The 16,575-nt window shown below is 43.1% G+C and overlaps 2 protein-coding genes across 5 annotated transcripts in view; one reads left to right on the top strand and one right to left on the bottom strand.

The window, feature by feature from the left end:
• lactbl1b (lactamase, beta-like 1b) overlaps positions 1-9,390 on the top strand; it is a 55,841-nt gene extending 46,451 nt beyond the window's left edge. For all 4 annotated transcript variants that reach the window (XM_079509525.1, XM_079509523.1, XM_079509522.1 and 1 more), the window contains one exon: positions 7,154-9,390. In XM_079509525.1, coding sequence (XP_079365651.1) covers positions 7,154-8,132 — 979 coding nt within the window. In that variant the 3' untranslated portion in view covers positions 8,133-9,390. The remainder of the gene's footprint in view (positions 1-7,153) is intronic.
• Positions 9,391-12,969: 3,579 nt separating this feature from the next.
• nmur3 (neuromedin U receptor 3) lies at positions 12,970-16,183 on the bottom strand (the record flags this gene model as incomplete). Its single annotated transcript, XM_079509724.1, has 2 exons — positions 12,970-13,391; positions 15,325-16,183. 2 exons carry the CDS (start codon positions 16,181-16,183, stop codon positions 12,970-12,972), a joined length of 1,281 nt encoding a protein of 426 aa, XP_079365850.1.
• Between the last annotated feature and the right edge of the window lie 392 nt (positions 16,184-16,575).

The following is a 16,575-nucleotide window of genomic DNA, read 5'->3' as shown; positions in this document are numbered from 1 at the left end:
TGACACTCCAACCACATCAACAGTGCTTTCGACACCATCCCCAGTGAATTTTCCCCTGACTATGGATGAGAATGACGGGGTGATCAACACTGTACATATAGATATTATGAAAATACGAATTGTGCAACTACTCGAAAAGGCTATAACTGAACAGATGAGAGAAAGTTGCAACGGTTGTCAGATAAACCATTCTAGCCAAACCGAACACCCGTGTTTGGGTGATACACCTAGATATTACTTCTACAATCATTTTAAAGATTTAACGAACAAGCTATGGACTGATGAATTTCTGCCAGGACTCTTGCAGGTGTTGGAAACTCACGGAGTTGTAGCACCAGTGTCCAGAATCCATAAAATCTGTGAATCGTACCTAAATGAGTTGAAGGATTTACCCTATATACACACAAAAATCTAAGATATAGCTAATGCGGCACGTATAAGTTATGCGCATAATGAAACAATTGTATAGTTGCATATATTGCATACAGTTTTCTGCCCTCGTATTATTACATAGTACACATTGTATGTTGTATGTACTGTATTGAGACAAATATTGGTCTGATATTGTGTACCATCTACCGTGACTACTGTGAATATTCCTAAATATGCAGTCGTAATAAAATATGCAATCATAAAAATGTGTATATTTTGTTGTCATTTTGTTAGTGCAAATCATTTCTGCAACATTGTATGTGTTTAACATCAGTATCTGTTTTATGAAACAGCTCTGGTAGCTTGGCTTGGTTTAGGGGTCCGTCTCTTTTGAGGGGTTTAGCATTTCACTTCATACTTTGTGTGTAGAATAGACTACAATAGAAGAATTTGGTGATACAAAGAGTGATTGGGTCTAGTCAAAAGGGGTTATTATATTAAGTCATATTAGGGACTCAATGTATAATATTTTTTATTTACACCATGAACAACATAGTTTATGTATGTAAAACGTACAGTGACTGTGTCCACATGACTGTGTTCCCAGTGATGGGGGAGTAATTTTGTCTGAAATTGTGACCCTTGTCCCATACATAAACAACTTGAATGTAGTATTTTCAAGTTTAATGTGCCAACTTGTTGACTCTTTTCAAAACTTCCCCTAGAAAACCCTGATAGAATTCATACAATGATCGTCTTCATCACGCCTAACGCTATAATATTTTTGTGTAAAGATGCAGAGACACCAAAAATCTGTACATAATTGGTATATTTTGTATTGACCAGTTGTGACAGAGAGTACCCAAGTCATATATCAGGGTGTCAAAAGTCAGAAATATGATGTCTATCATTAAAACAACCAACCCTTAGTGTGCAATAAGTGGTATTTGGGTCTATATTATGCAGAGCTTTAACAATTAATACAGTATCTTCAGGGCTCTTTAGGTCTTTATAAACCGAAAATGCCTATTTATATACCCCAATGCACCCCTTACACTATATTTTACTAGGACCCTGACATAAATATATATATATTTATTGTATATTGTGAAGTTTCACAGCAACTTTGGGTGAGCAAATGATCTAGTGCCCTAATTTACCTACTACCCTCAGCCAGGATTGAGAACTATTATGATGATTTAGCCTATTATTTTGACTAAGATGTTAAGATACGGTGTTCCACATTAGATTTCATGCCATAGGTGTGTGCTTTTTTCCGTACAATACCCCCTATGGATCAATTTAGTGACTAGTGATTTAGTTTAACCAGCATGTAATGGTAAATGAGTGTTGGATATGTCACTGAGGTTAATTTGTGTATGTAAAAAGCTTGTGTACTAGATACAACTATATAGATGGAACTAGACCCTGCCATAAAAATAGGCCCTGTCAGGTTATGGGCTCATGGTAGGACTATACCAGACCCCTGTGACCACCGGGTCCTGTATCTCTGATAGACCCTATAGGCCTTTGGCTCGTGAAATCAGATGGAGGATGCTGTTAGGATGCTGTTAGGGATCTGTTGGCTGTGTAATTATCTACCCACCAGGGGGAATGGTGAAGTGTGGGGGTCTTTTACCACTACAGAGGTTTGCACAGTTACAAAAATGGATAGAGAGTATGTCTGAAAAATGATAAAATAACTGAAATTAACAATTTTTCCAAATTTAGTTGCAAAATAGTTATTAGTTAATAGTTATTGGTATTGGTTGAATAATGTCCTAGTCATAATATAGTGGAAGAGAGAACTACTGAGTGAATGAGTCAAAAGTGTCTGGTGATTGATGATGAAGGATTTACTGTCTATCACTGACAACGAGTTTAGCAACTTTTTCAAGAATATAATCTTAGAAGTAAAAATAATTCCAGGATAATTGATCCAAGTAGATGTTTTTGTATACATCGATAACCCCTGCCTGTGTAGGAATTATACGTTTTCTCCAAAAAAATAAACATCTTATCATTACAAATAAAAATAAACATTGTAAATAATTTGTATATTGAGCAAAAGCTTGTATACTAGATACAACTATATAGATGAAACTAGACTAGATACTAGATAAAAAACAGGCCCTGGCAGGTTGTGGGCCTCATGATAGCACTATAATGTGCTACATTATAGTCCCTTTCTTCTTAGGCATGGAGGGTATCTGATGATTTGAACCATTTTGTTCCAAAATAAAATGGGGTTTAGCAAAAACCACCTGCTGGTGGTGCTATAACCGCCTGATCTGGACATGTATGGGTATCGGGTCATGTCTGTGTATACCCCCCTATTCCATCTAGCTACACGTTTAGTCATATACTTCATGTCAAGTTATTATTATTTTTGTTGTGTTGTCTGCTGTGTAGTTTATTTATTTCTGTTTTAGTATTTTTTGTTTGTGTTGTGTTTTGAAAAAGTTTGTTTTGTTGTGTTGTGTCCAGTTTTTGATTTTGTTTCGTGTTTTTATCACATATGTTTTGTTACATATTGTGTTTTGTACAGTTTTTGATTTTGTTTTGTGTTTTTATCACATATGTTTTTACATATTGTCTTGTCTGGTGTGTAGCCTTTTGATTTTGTTTCGTATTGTTGCTGTGTTATGTTTTTTGCTGTTTGCTTTGTGTCATTTTTGTTTTGTTTTCTGCTGTTGTATAATTTTTTGTTTTGTTTTTGTATCATTTTTGTGTATGTGATGCTGTAAATAGTATTGTTATGTAGTTTACAATTTACAATTTAGGCATTTTACCATATGAACCCCCGTAAAATCACATTTTTCAAAAGATTATCAACATGAATCATATGCTAACTAGTAACCTACCATCAATCCATCAGTGGAATATCTGTATGATGAACCAATACGTATGCACTATAGAGTTCTGTGTCTACATAAGGTGTACTAACAGTCCTAACAATAGGGGCATAATGCTGTCTATGGTGCTGAAATCGTTTGCATGACTGGTTGACCAACATCTATAGAAATTGCCCCACTAGGTGGATATCATTAACTTTCACTATAATTGAAAACATATACTTATATTTCCCACACCAAGAGTCGAACTTGGGTCTCATGGCTATACTCCAAGCATCCTAAACCACTAGACCATATGGGATTATGCTGTACTACCTGTAATGTTTGGTTAATAACCTGATCATACAATGTCTGAAGACAATAATTACTGCTCGAACCACTGTTCCCTATGAGCATAACATAACCATATTGTAATATAATTAGAGAGGACAGATATGTTACATGTAAGAGCCTCATCATGTTTGAAGGATACCAAATAATAGCAGAGAATATTGGATCCATGTAATACTGTAAAAACTGCCAGTTACTGCGTACAAATAATCGTAAACACCTATGGCTCTCGTACTATTCTGTATGTTGTGTAATTGTTCACAGATAGGCTACACAGGCTAGATTTACACCGGTCAATATTCAAGCTAAGTATACCCCCTTCATGTATGTATTGAGCCTATGGGGTAGATCTGAATTACACCTACATTACTTAAATTCACAGCCTATGGGCAAACCTGATATTACACCCTTTGTGATGGACCAAAAATGAAGTGAACTGAGATCCACTCCCCTAGAGGGCTTGAAACCCCAATGCATTGGGGTGTAGTGGTGTTAACCGGTATTACACCGATGAGATGCTCAAAATCCATAGTCTATGGGCCAAAACTGGTATTACACCCCTTGTGGGGCCCCTGGATGGGGGTGTCCTCTGAACCACTGGGATGATAAATAAAATAGATGAATTGCACTAGGAGGCTGAAACCCCCTACAGGTCTGTAGTGGCTGTATGAGGAATTACACCTACATTATTAGATCCATAGTCTATGGGTCAAAAATGGAATTACACCATAAAATGGACAAATCTGTTAGACAAAAAAGAAAAGCATTGTAATATAATTAGAGAGGTCAGATCTGTTACATGTAAGAGCCTCATCATGTCTGAAGGATACCAAATAATAGCAGCCTGAGACCCCCCTCCCCTAGAGGGCTTGAAACCCTGATGCATGGGGGTGTAGTGATGTTAACCGGTATTACCCCGATGAGATGCTCAAATCCATAGTCTATGGGCCAAAACTGGTATTACACCCCCTTGTAGGACCCCTGGATGAGGGGTATCCTCTGAACCACTGGGACTAAAAATAAATAGAGGAATTGCACTAGGAGGCTGAAACCCCCCTACAGGTCTGTAGTGGTTGTATGAGGAATTACACCTACATTATTAGATCCATAGTCTATGGTCAAAAATGGAGTTACACCATAAAATGGACAAATCTGTTAGACAAAAAAGAAAAGCTAGACAGCAGACCAACCTGATGTTTAAACCTGCAGTACCAGCTATACGCCACATTTACACTAGACTACACCTACACATAGTAGACCAACCCCCATACACACCCCACCCACACAGTAGACCACCCCCTCTAACTAACCATTGTACAAACCTTTTCGAACATATTTGCGGCATCTACAACACCCAAGCTAGTTCAAGCGTTCTTCTCTACGAGTTCACACGTACATCGGCAGTACAGTTGAGAAACCATATTTACACTAAAAGTTCTTGATTTTTTCATTTTTCTCCTTTTCTTTATTTGTTTAAGTTTTTTAACTTTTAACTTGTTTTGTAACTTTTTTTAACTTTAAGCTTTTTTTAAGTAATTTATTCATACTTTTATTTTTCCATACCTATACTCAATAGTGTACACCTACTGTACACCCATTACTCCAACGTATATATGCGCCTGGAAATTGCAATGCTGGGGCTAAACCCACACACAAGCTGTGTGTTTTCCTGTCAGCTGTCAGCTGCTGTCATCTGTCACCTGGCACCTGTCACCTGTCACCTGTCACCTGGTACCTGTCACTTTCAAAGAGATGGGGACCCCCACCCCCTGGCCCCCCACACACACACACACACACACACACACACACACACACACACACACTGCACCTGGCACATCAAAAAGATAAGGGATCCCCCACCCCCAGTTTTAACTTCATCTAATTAACACATTAACACACCAAACAGATGTTTTGAGGGGGAGGGGGTTTACAACTGCCAGCTGGCACTTCAAAAAGATAAGGGACCCCCCAATCTGCCAGCTGGCACATCAAAAAGATAAGGGATCCCACCCCCGATTACAACTGCCACCTGGCACTTCTAAAAGATAAGGGATCCCCCACCCCTCACCAACCCAGAGGTTAATCTAAACTTTCTATTGTTCTATGCACACCTGGAGCCGGCATGTCTACTAGGCTTTGGGGGTGGGACAGACCCACATGAGGGGGCTCACAGGCTGTGACATGCATGGGACATAGAGAGATAGGGAGAGATAGGGACAGATTTAAGCACTTAATGTAAAAAACACTTAAGCTCTTAATCCAGAGCGATTTATAATAAGCAATAACAAAAAGCATGGCATACATCACAACATAAACATTAAGGTATGCATGGAATTTAGGGAATGCGTGGAATTTTATAATTATTATTATGCTAATTATATTTATGATTTTATGAGTTATGGTTTTATGAGTTATGGTTTTATGAGTTATGGTTTATGAGTTGTGGTTTTATGCTAATTATATTTATGAATAAATTAACATAAATTAACATAAATTACTCACTAGCGCCCCCAGTGGCCACATGGTGTATGGTGCAGCCATATATATAGACTACTGCCCTACTTTGTCATACAAGGCTGCCACACAAAAGCAGCCAAAAGATACAATGGCCTATAACCCATTTTTGACCTGAGATCAGATTCTAAAAATGTCTTCTACATCCTGAAAGCGTGCTATGAGCTTGTAGATCTGCTATTTTTCAATAGCTAAAGCATAACATAATGCTAACACCAAAAGGGGTTCCCGCCCAAAATGGGATAATATATAAAAATCCAAGTGAAAGTCTTTTTTAAAAATATATAAATATTTCCCCAAATATTAACAAGAGCTTGTGACTACTTTTCTTTTCCATTTTCTGAAAAGTAAAAGTTTAGGACATACAATATCTTCACCCAACAGCATCGACATCATTGATGATTTCAGTCTATCACATACATTAGCATTTTTATTGTGCGAACAAACTGTACATGTATGGGAAATAAATTGATATGCGTCGTATGTGACCACTCCATAAGCTAAGTCAGTAAGGCTACTGTCTATATATGCGTATGTGACCACTCCATAAGCTAAGTCAGTAAGGCTACTGTCTATATATGCGTATGTGACCACTCCATAAACTAAGTCAGTAAGGCTACTGTCTATATATGCGTATGTGACCACTCCATAAGCTAAGTCAGTATAAGGCTACTGTCTATATATGCGTATGTGACCACTCCATAAGCTAAGTCAGTAAGGCTACTGTCTGTATATGCGTATGTGACCACTCCATAAGCTAAGTCAGTATAAGGCTACTGTCTATTTGTCCGGTATAGCCATCTCATCTGGTTTATGCAGTTACAGTTGAATGCATTTATTTATTGAAATGTATTGAAATCAGCTGGCACAGGATGCAATCCTCTACGCCAGACTCAACACAATATGAATATATATATAAATATTTATTTTAAATTATGACTTTCACAATTTAAAACCTATGCACCAAAGAAGCACCAAATTGTCATATTATAGCCCTTCCATTTCTGATCCAGTGTTACATCAATTACCGTGAAATTGTGTCTCATTTCATCTCTGTCACTCCGTCTCACTTTCAATGCTAGGTGTCACTACAGTAACCTGGCCTTCTCCCTGCTGGCTCACGTGTTGGCTGAGAGAGTGGTGAGGGTTGATTATCAGCGCTGGATCACAGACAACATCCTGAACCGTCTGGGCATGGAGGATAGCGGCTTTGACATTACCCCAGGGCTCCAAGGCCAGATGGCGGTGGGAGTGTACTCTAGCGGGCAGTCTGCTCCACTCTATGACCTGGGCTGGTACCGGCCTTCTGGTCAGATGTTCTCAACAGCGGCAGACCTCGCCAAGCTGGCCATGATGCTCCTGGGCGCCTACCACCGCAAGCTCCTGGAGCCGGACACGCTCAAGATCATGCTGACCCCGCTCTTCAGGTGCGACAAGGATTACTTTGCCAACCGCACAGGGACGCCGTGGGAGGTGAACGAGCAGCTGGGGTATGAGGTCGTGCGCAAGGATGGCGACCTGGACGGCTACTCCGCCACCTTCTCGCTGGTTCCCCGGCTGAAGCTGGGACTGGTGGTTCTCATGGCGGGCACTAGGTCGCAGAGTCAGGATGTGATCGCCAGGGCCTATGGCCACATCATCCCGGCCATGGAGAGGGCCTTCAGGGAAGCCAAGAAGGTCCTTGTTGCTCCCCCGAACCCAGATCCGTACACTGGCTTTTTCACCTACAGCAACATCACCTACTATGAGATCAAAGCAGGAAAAGACGGTGTTCTGATCATGCAGCAGTTTGGACCACAGATCGAGGAGCTAATCCCCGAGCAGTACAGGACAATTAAACTCAACTACCTGGTGGAGAGAGTGTTCAGGGTGGTGTTTGAGAAGGAGTACCCCTGTGTGTTACGGGTCAGCACCGCTTCTGTTTCCCTGGAGGCCCAGGATGGCCAACTGTTTAACTTTTATGTGTTTAACAAGCGGGGAGTGTCCCCTGGTTTTGACGCACCAGGACTGAATACATATAACGTAGTTAGAATAGCCCGAAAACCCTCCTTCTCGAGCTAAACTAAAGCCTGCCTTTAAACAGTGTCTCTTTGGGACATGTACAGTACAATGTACAGTACAATGTAGAGTACAAAATGACTTTAATGAACAAGAAGAATGAAGAGACTGAAAAAAGGAAAATACGGTTAGAATTCTGGCAGTTCCTGGCAGAATTGTCTTGAGGCATAATGAAGACCATGTTGCATCGGCAGGAAATGCATTCTGTTCACCTATTTGTGTAATCTTTTGTACAATCAATACAGTACACATAGATTGATTTAATTGTTAAATAAGCTATTTATAATAATAATTTTCATACTGATCTTCATTGACCTTTGTCAATAACTGACGTTATTCAAATATTGTGGCAAAGTGCTCGTCTTTTCCCTGCCTTTATATTCCCAACTCTTACGGTCCTCTTACGGTCCTCTTACGGTCCTTGTCAGAACTGGAACATGTCCTTAGGCCTCAGTCACACCTTCGCATCTAGCATACAACATTGTTGTACGTGTGCGTCAGGCCTTAGGCTTCACTCACACGTGCACAACAGATTGATGTATAGCTGATGCATGAGACTCGCAATTCATTTCCAATGGGAGTCACATGGTTTGATACAACATTTTTGTTGTATGAGGGGGCAGTCGAAACACAGCCGAAAGCCGTACAACAAAAATGTTGTGTCAAACCATGTGACTTCCATTGGAAATGCATTGGGGCGGCCATGACACTTACCCTTTGTTTACATCTAGCATCTAACAATGTTGTATGCTAGATGCGAAGGTGTGAGTCAGGCCTTAGGGTGGGGGAGAACAGACAAAAAAACAACTTCTCTATTGCTATGTTGCAGTAAAGCATGGTCAGTTTCAGGTGTCAAACTATGATTTTGCACATGAGCTTATTTATCTGGCCTGGGATATTGGTTACACACACTGAAGAATTAAACAACATGGTTAGTTGTCTTTGTGTCACTGACTTGTACAACAAGTCAAAGACTTGCTTTACTTGAATACGTGCTTTCATCCAGTTCCTTGTTTCCAAAATGTTGGTGATTTGTTGTTTGGTAACAGTACTCCATATTTGGGCGTAGCTGCATTGGGAACTCCTTATAAATGGTAAATGGTGCATTTATATTCCGCTTTTATCCAACGCTTCACATAGATTGTGCACTATATTCACTCACACACACACATTCATACATCGATGGCGGAGGAAACCATGCAAGGCACTAACCTGCACATCGGCAGCAATTAGGGGTTCAGAGTCTTGCTCAAGGACACTTTGGCCACAGTTACATGCACAAAATGTATTCAGAATGAATGACTTCATTCCGAACAGAGATTCATACTCAACTGTTTACATGGAACTTGAATAAAGGTATTCCTCATTCCTCATGTGTTTACATGCATGCTCATTCCGAATAACTTTGGACATGCGCAGTAAGTGGTTTGGGGTGTAACCTGCTCAAGACAAGTTTGACATTTGAGTTGACAGGGAAGTGAAGTGAATGTAGATGGACGCACGACAGCGTATCCTGGCTACTGCCATTTGTATTGACATTTTGTTTTTAGTTAAGCAGCAATTTGAACAGCTATTTTTTTTACTTCAGGCAAAAAAAAAGAGTCGGGTGAAACGTCACCAGTTATTGCGTTTAGCCGCGACAAACTTTCCCCGGCAAGTTGCGCCTCTTCCCCCACCGCCAAGAAAGAGCAGGAGAGAATGGATGAAAGTCCGAAGCCAAGACTGGTGGGAGCGTATAGTTCTTTTAGAATATACAGACGCCGAATGGAAAAATGACTTTCGGATGAAACGTGCGTCTTTTTCAGACTCTGCACACTAATGGAGAGATATATGGCCCCTGACGAGGTTACGGTCAGAGCGCCCATTCCTCTAATGATGCGAGTGGCCATAGTGCTTTATAAATTAGGGAGCTGTGGGGAATACAGGCTAGTAGCAAATCAATTCGGCATACACAAAAGCACAGTCCATAAATTCACATACATGTTTTGCAAGGGGATTGGGTGGGCCGATTCGACAACTTGTCCGTGTCCCAAATGAGGAGGAGGCCATGGCAATAGCGGAGCGGTTCCAGGCAGCACACCGCATTCCCCAAATTATGGGGATTATAGATGGGACACACATCCCTATCCTCCCTCCCTCAGATGGGTACAAGCTGTGGTTGATGACAGGTGCTGGTAGGTAACCTCTCATAATCATTGAATAGGCTATAGGCCCAAAATTATTTGGAATGAAACTAACTATATACTGTATGTACCATGACGTTACACACAATAGCCTATAGGCTCTAAATATAACCAATGATATAATAGCCTATACATTTCCATCCCAACAACACATTCCCATATAGCCTAACATTTACAGCAGCAGTCAGTTGTCACAGCGGCCTGGCCGTCAGAACACTAAAATACATTAGCAGCATTTGGAAAATAAAATATAACTGCGGTGACCGCAGTCCATCTCAGAACATACAGATAGCTGTCACCCTCGTAATCTTCCTCCTCCTCAACAACCTCGTCAACGCTATAGTAGCCTAGGCTAGGCCTACTACTAAATGATGTAGGCTGGCCTATTCTTTTTATTTTATTTGATTTGTGCCCACCAAAGAAATGAGATATTCGTTTCTGCTATAAACAACCTGCAGTTGACAGAATCGAATGGGCATTGCTCCCCGTGCGTAATTCGCGCTCCGCAGCACCCTTATTTCCCGCAAACACGCATATAAATTAGATGTGTGTGTGTGTGTGTGTGTGTGTGTGTGTGTGTGTGTGCACGTGCGTGCGCGCGTGCGTGCGTGCATAGTAAGCAAGCGTGTGTGTGCGTCCGTCCGTCCGTCTGTTACCAGCTATGATTAATGCTATGATGTTAAAGCAGGACAATGTAACTTTCCTCTTCTACCCCGGATTTGAACCTGGTTTCCTGCGCAAGTGCAGAAATGTTACTAGTTATGTGTCCACACACATTTTGTTTAAACTAAACATTATTCTGGAAATTTGGATTGAACAATGAGAATTGTCCTCTCTGTTCGATCCTCCAGTGCTCCAGTCCAGTGTCAGCTTGTATTATTGTGCCCATGTGCTGCTGTTTCTCTTCCTGTTTATGTTTAACGTCACAGCATGGACATGCGCAAAATAATTCATGTATTCCAAACGGGGAAGCGTTCGGAATAAGGTGTTTATATGGTAGCTCTATACCGATGCAAACGGTATATACCACCCCTTCAGACCCGAATGAAAATTCATTCGGAATGGGATATTCTATTCCAATTGAGGTGTTTACATGAGCATTTTTATTCTCATGACTGGAATGAATCCATTCATTCCGAATGAATGTCTGCATGTAAATGTGGCCTTTGACACCAACTCTGGGGAAGCCTGTGATCGAACTGGGAAGGGGAACGTCACGGTTCCCATCCGGCTGCTTTACCGACTCTGAGGCAGTGCTGCCACTGACCCCTGAGGCAGTACTGCCACTACCGCCTTATATAGTTTTGGCTGAGTCATGTCAGTGACATGAGCGTGACAAATCGGTCCTCCCATAAGCCAATTGCAATGTGTGTGTGTGTGTGTGTGTGTGTGTGTGTGTGTGTGTGTGTGTGTGTGTGTGTGTGTGTGTGTGTGTGTGTGTGTGTGTGTGTGTGTGCGTGTGCGTGTGCGTGTGCGCATATTAAAGGTGCACTGTGTATAATTTTGTGTCTTGTCACCAATAAAATCAACTTCAAAAGAGCTGTGTTTACAAGTGACATAATTAGCATAGTTCATGTTCCTGAAAATATTTTAAATAATAACCTGCATCAAATCATGTGGGATTTGCGATATCTGATAATTATGCAACACTTTTCATTGTTACATAGACATGTTAACAAGTGTTATGTATTACTGCTATAGGATATGATAATTACTGGGATGGAACTTCACTGACATGCAAGTTAACTCTCTGAATCTCTTCCATTTTATTTTAGTAATCTTAGATACAGTTTACAGGTTTATGTCAAATCTGAGAACTCATTGGAAAATAAAGGAGAAACAGTGCCATCATTTCCTTAGAATTTGATGTTTGTCAACAGTCTGTCTCAAGAGACTATAGGTTCATGTTGAAGCTTGGTTATAAAAAGTATTTACAGTACGTATGTATGTAATGCAAGATCAAGATGGGTATCATCTTTAAAACATGAACGTAACAAGAAACGAAGTCGAAATACGGTTAAATAGCATTTATAATAGCAAATTTGATTTATTTCCATTGTATGCGTTGCATAATCACAGGCTTTATTGTGACAGTAACAGGGAATATGAACTTGTCTGTCACAACACAAACAAAAGGCAATGCCTTGCAAAGCTCACATTAATATTCACTCATCAGACAACAGGCCTACACAGTAAACAATTCTGGAATTCATCAGAACTTTCCGACAGTACAGTATATATTAAGATCAGATATGCTCATCTTACATAATAGTTTCACTGACTAAAGTAATACAAGTACAATACAGAACATGGAATGAGCAAAAGTGTCACACAGAGATAATATAATATAAATTCAACTGCAACCACCTCATATACAATGTGTGCTAGGCCTTGTCTGCTGGCTTAGCTTATTCACAACAACTAAATTAGTAATGGTTAGTTACCCATTAAAGCTGGGAATGCTGTTTCATTCTGGATTTTAGCTATACACTATATAGTTTCATAGGTTTTTCAGAAAACCTCTAGGCTTTCGAACATTCGTTTAGAAATATAGCTCTTGGAATGTTTTTATTCATTTATTTGTTTGTCTGTTTAATTATTTATTACCATGCCAATGATGCATTGATGCTTGCTATATATATATATATATATATATATTATAATGAAGAGGTTATGGAGGCAGGCTCTTTGCATGTACACGTGAGGGTTGTAGTGTCTAGGCTCAGTGACATGCTAGGAGAGATCAGAGGAATGAAAACGTTGGAGTCTTTCCCCTCGACCTGCGCTCTGGTTCTCTGGCCAGAGTGGTCCAGGATAATCTGGGGGAAGGGTGGGGGCTTGTTTTTAGCACGGCCGCGGGAGCACACAAGTTCCCGGAAGCACTCCCGGAAACGCGTGGAGAGCAAGTTGTAGATGATGGGGTTGACGGCGGAGCTGAGGTAGAAGAGCACACCGGACAGGATGTGGACACACTGATGGACGGCGTGCATCAGGTCTGTCCACTGACTGATGGAACTCCACAGGAGGCGGGAAATGTGGAAGGGCGCCCAGCAGACCCCGAACACTGCCACCACAATGGCTGGGAGGAATGAGAGGGAAGGAAGGAAGGAAGGAAGGAAGGAAGGAAGGAAGGAAAAACACATTTGAGGATGTGCTGTGTATGCTGTGTATATCACACACTACTTTTTCCATTCATCAAGTTCCCTACTTGGATGTTGGAATCAAGATTCTTATCAATTTGAGTGGCACTGAAATTGTGCTGTGGTGGGTGTGTTAACAAGAACATCCTCCACCGTAGAAATCCCACCGTATGTATTCCCCTAGGGGAATACAAGGCAAGATCAAGATCAAGGAAAGATCAAGGCAGAACTGTGTATGCTGTACACATACACATACACTGCATGTGTATCCCACCGTATGTATTCCCCTAGCTGCTCCTAGCTCTCCTACAGTACATCACCACCCCCAGGCCCAGCTCTCCTACAGTACATCACCACCCCCAGGCCCAGCTCTCCTACAGTACATCACCACCCCCGGGCCCTCTCCTACAGTACATCACCACCCCCGGGCCCTCTCCTACAGTACATCACCACCCCCGGGCCCTCTCCTACAGTACATCACCACCCCCAGGCCCAGCTCTCCTACAGTACATCACCACCCCCGGGCCCTCTCCTACAGTACATCACCACCCCCGGGCCCTCTCCTACAGTACATCACCACCCCCAGGCCCTCTCCTACAGTACATCACCACCCCCAGGCCCTCTCCTACAGTACATCACCACCCCCGGGCCCTCTCCTACAGTACATCACCACCCCCGGGCCCTCTCCTACAGTACATCACCACCCCCGGGCCCTCTCCTACAGTACATCACCACCCCCAGGCCCTCTCCTACAGTACATCACCACCCCCGGGCCCTCTCCTACAGTACATCACCACCCCCGGGCCCTCTCCTACAGTACATCACCACCCCCGGGCCCTCTCCTACAGTACATCACCACCCCCGGGCCCTCTCCTACAGTACATCACCACCCCCAGGCCCTCTCCTACAGTACATCACCACCCCCAGGCCCAGCTCTCCTACAGTACATCACCACCCCCAGGCCCAGCTCTCCTACAGTACATCACCACCCCCGGGCCCTCTCCTACAGTACATCACCACCCCCAGGCCCAGCTCTCCTACAGTACATCACCACCCCCGGGCCCTCTCCTACAGTACATCACCACCCCCGGGCCCTCTCCTACAGTACATCACCACCCCCAGGCCCAGCTCTCCTACAGTACATCACCACCCCCGGGCCCTCTCCTACAGTACATCACCACCCCCAGGCCCTCTCCTACAGTACATCACCACCCCCAGGCCCTCTCCTACAGTACATCACCACCCCCAGGCCCAGCTCTCCTACAGTACATCACCACCCCCAGGCCCAGCTCTCCTACAGTACATCACCACCCCCAGGCCCAGCTCTCCTACAGTACATCACCACCCCCAGGCCCAGCTCTCCTACAGTACATCACCACCCCCGGGCCCTCTCCTACAGTACATCACCACCCCCGGGCCCTCTCCTACAGTACATCACCACCCCCGGGCCCTCTCCTACAGCACATCACCACCCCCAGGCCCAGGCCCAGGCCCCGGGCCCAGGCCCAGGCCCGGACATTTCCCCTTTGAATGTTAAAAGAGAAAAATCTATAAACACAGTTAATTCCTAGGGGTTTACACGACTACAGCAAAGAGAGTCTCTTCAGAATACCAATGGAAATTCCAAATAATCAATAATGCACTATTATTATAGTACATGTTTCGCCTTCAAAAACACTTCAGCTTCTTATACAGTAACTCACACCAATGTATACTGTCAGTCACAAATTAAACATTACAACTAGATTTAACTATGAATGCATGCAGTACTATAACGGCATGCAGGACACATGGAACTCCCATGTAGAAGTCCCTTGAGGGAGACTTGGTAAATCCTGTATAGGTCATACATGATGAGTGAAGAAGACTCACAGAGCATCTTGGTGACTTGTCTCCTCCGCCCTGCGTGCTCCACATGGATCTTAAACCTGGTGCTGGAGCTGCAGTTCTTCCCCAAGGTGGTCCACGGCTGCCGGCTCTCTCTCCTCAGGTGCACGCCCATCACCAGGTACAGCACGCTGATCACCATCATGGGTATGAAGTAGAAGAAGACCGTGGTGATCTGAATGACCAGATTGTACACCCACACAGGTTTCACCACGGAGCACACGGCCGACTCGTCCCTCCTCCCTGGCAGGTGAAAGATGCCATGCAGCGAGGTGTTGGGCACGGCGCAGACCATGGACGCCAGCCACACGGCACCGATGACCCGCTTGGCGTGCCGGTTGGTGGAGAGGTAGCGGGTCTTCAGCGGGTGCACCACGGCCATGTACCTCTCCACGCTCAGGGCCGTGACGTTGAGGATGGAGGCGAAGCAGACCGCCTCGAAAAGGAAGGTCTTGAAGTAGCAGCCCGCCTCGCCGAAGGGGAACGGGTAGTTCTGCCACAGCTCGTAGATCTCCAGCGGCATTCCGAATAGCAGCACCAAGAGGTCAGACACAGCCAGGCTCAGCAGGTACAAGTTGGTGGGATTGCGCATCTTCTTGTGCTTGGCTATCACCACACACGTCAGCACATTTCCAGATAAGCCAGTGAGGAAGATGAGCAGGTAAATGAGTGTCACAGGGAGGAAGACGGGAGACCGCTTGGGACCCAATGCTTGAAAGAGGATGTCCTCAATCGATTGGTCATTGGTGTAATTGCCTGTGGCGTTTAGATACACCCTGGTGTTTTGGAACGTTTCATGTGCGGTTGAGATGTTTGAAAAGGGGTTCTGTAAGAGGGAATCCATGGTAGGGGAGATACAGTACTTTATCAAAACATCTTGCAATTTCTGAATGCTTTCACTCAATATTGAAGACCTGTGAAGAGAGAGAGGGGATTGAAGGTTCATGGCAGACGATATTGCTTGGTTTTCACTTTCCAATTGTGAAGCATCTTGATAATTTTGATTGATTTTTTTAATAATAGGTCTGGTGTTGCTACTATGTGCCCTGGTATGTGCATGCACATAACATTCTGTCCACATTTATTCATAGCCTAATTTAATGCAACACACACACACACACACACACACACACACACACACACACACACACACACACACACACACACACACACACACACACACACACACACACACACGGCTAGTTTAATTAAAATGCAAATCATCATCATCATCAT

The sequence above is a fragment of the Electrona antarctica genome, assembly GCF_951216825.1.
Source record: "Electrona antarctica genome assembly, chromosome: 9".
Taxonomy (NCBI): Eukaryota; Metazoa; Chordata; class Actinopteri; order Myctophiformes; family Myctophidae; genus Electrona; species Electrona antarctica.
Note: the sequence above shows the minus strand (reverse complement) of the source record. Positions and strands in the feature narration are given on the sequence as shown.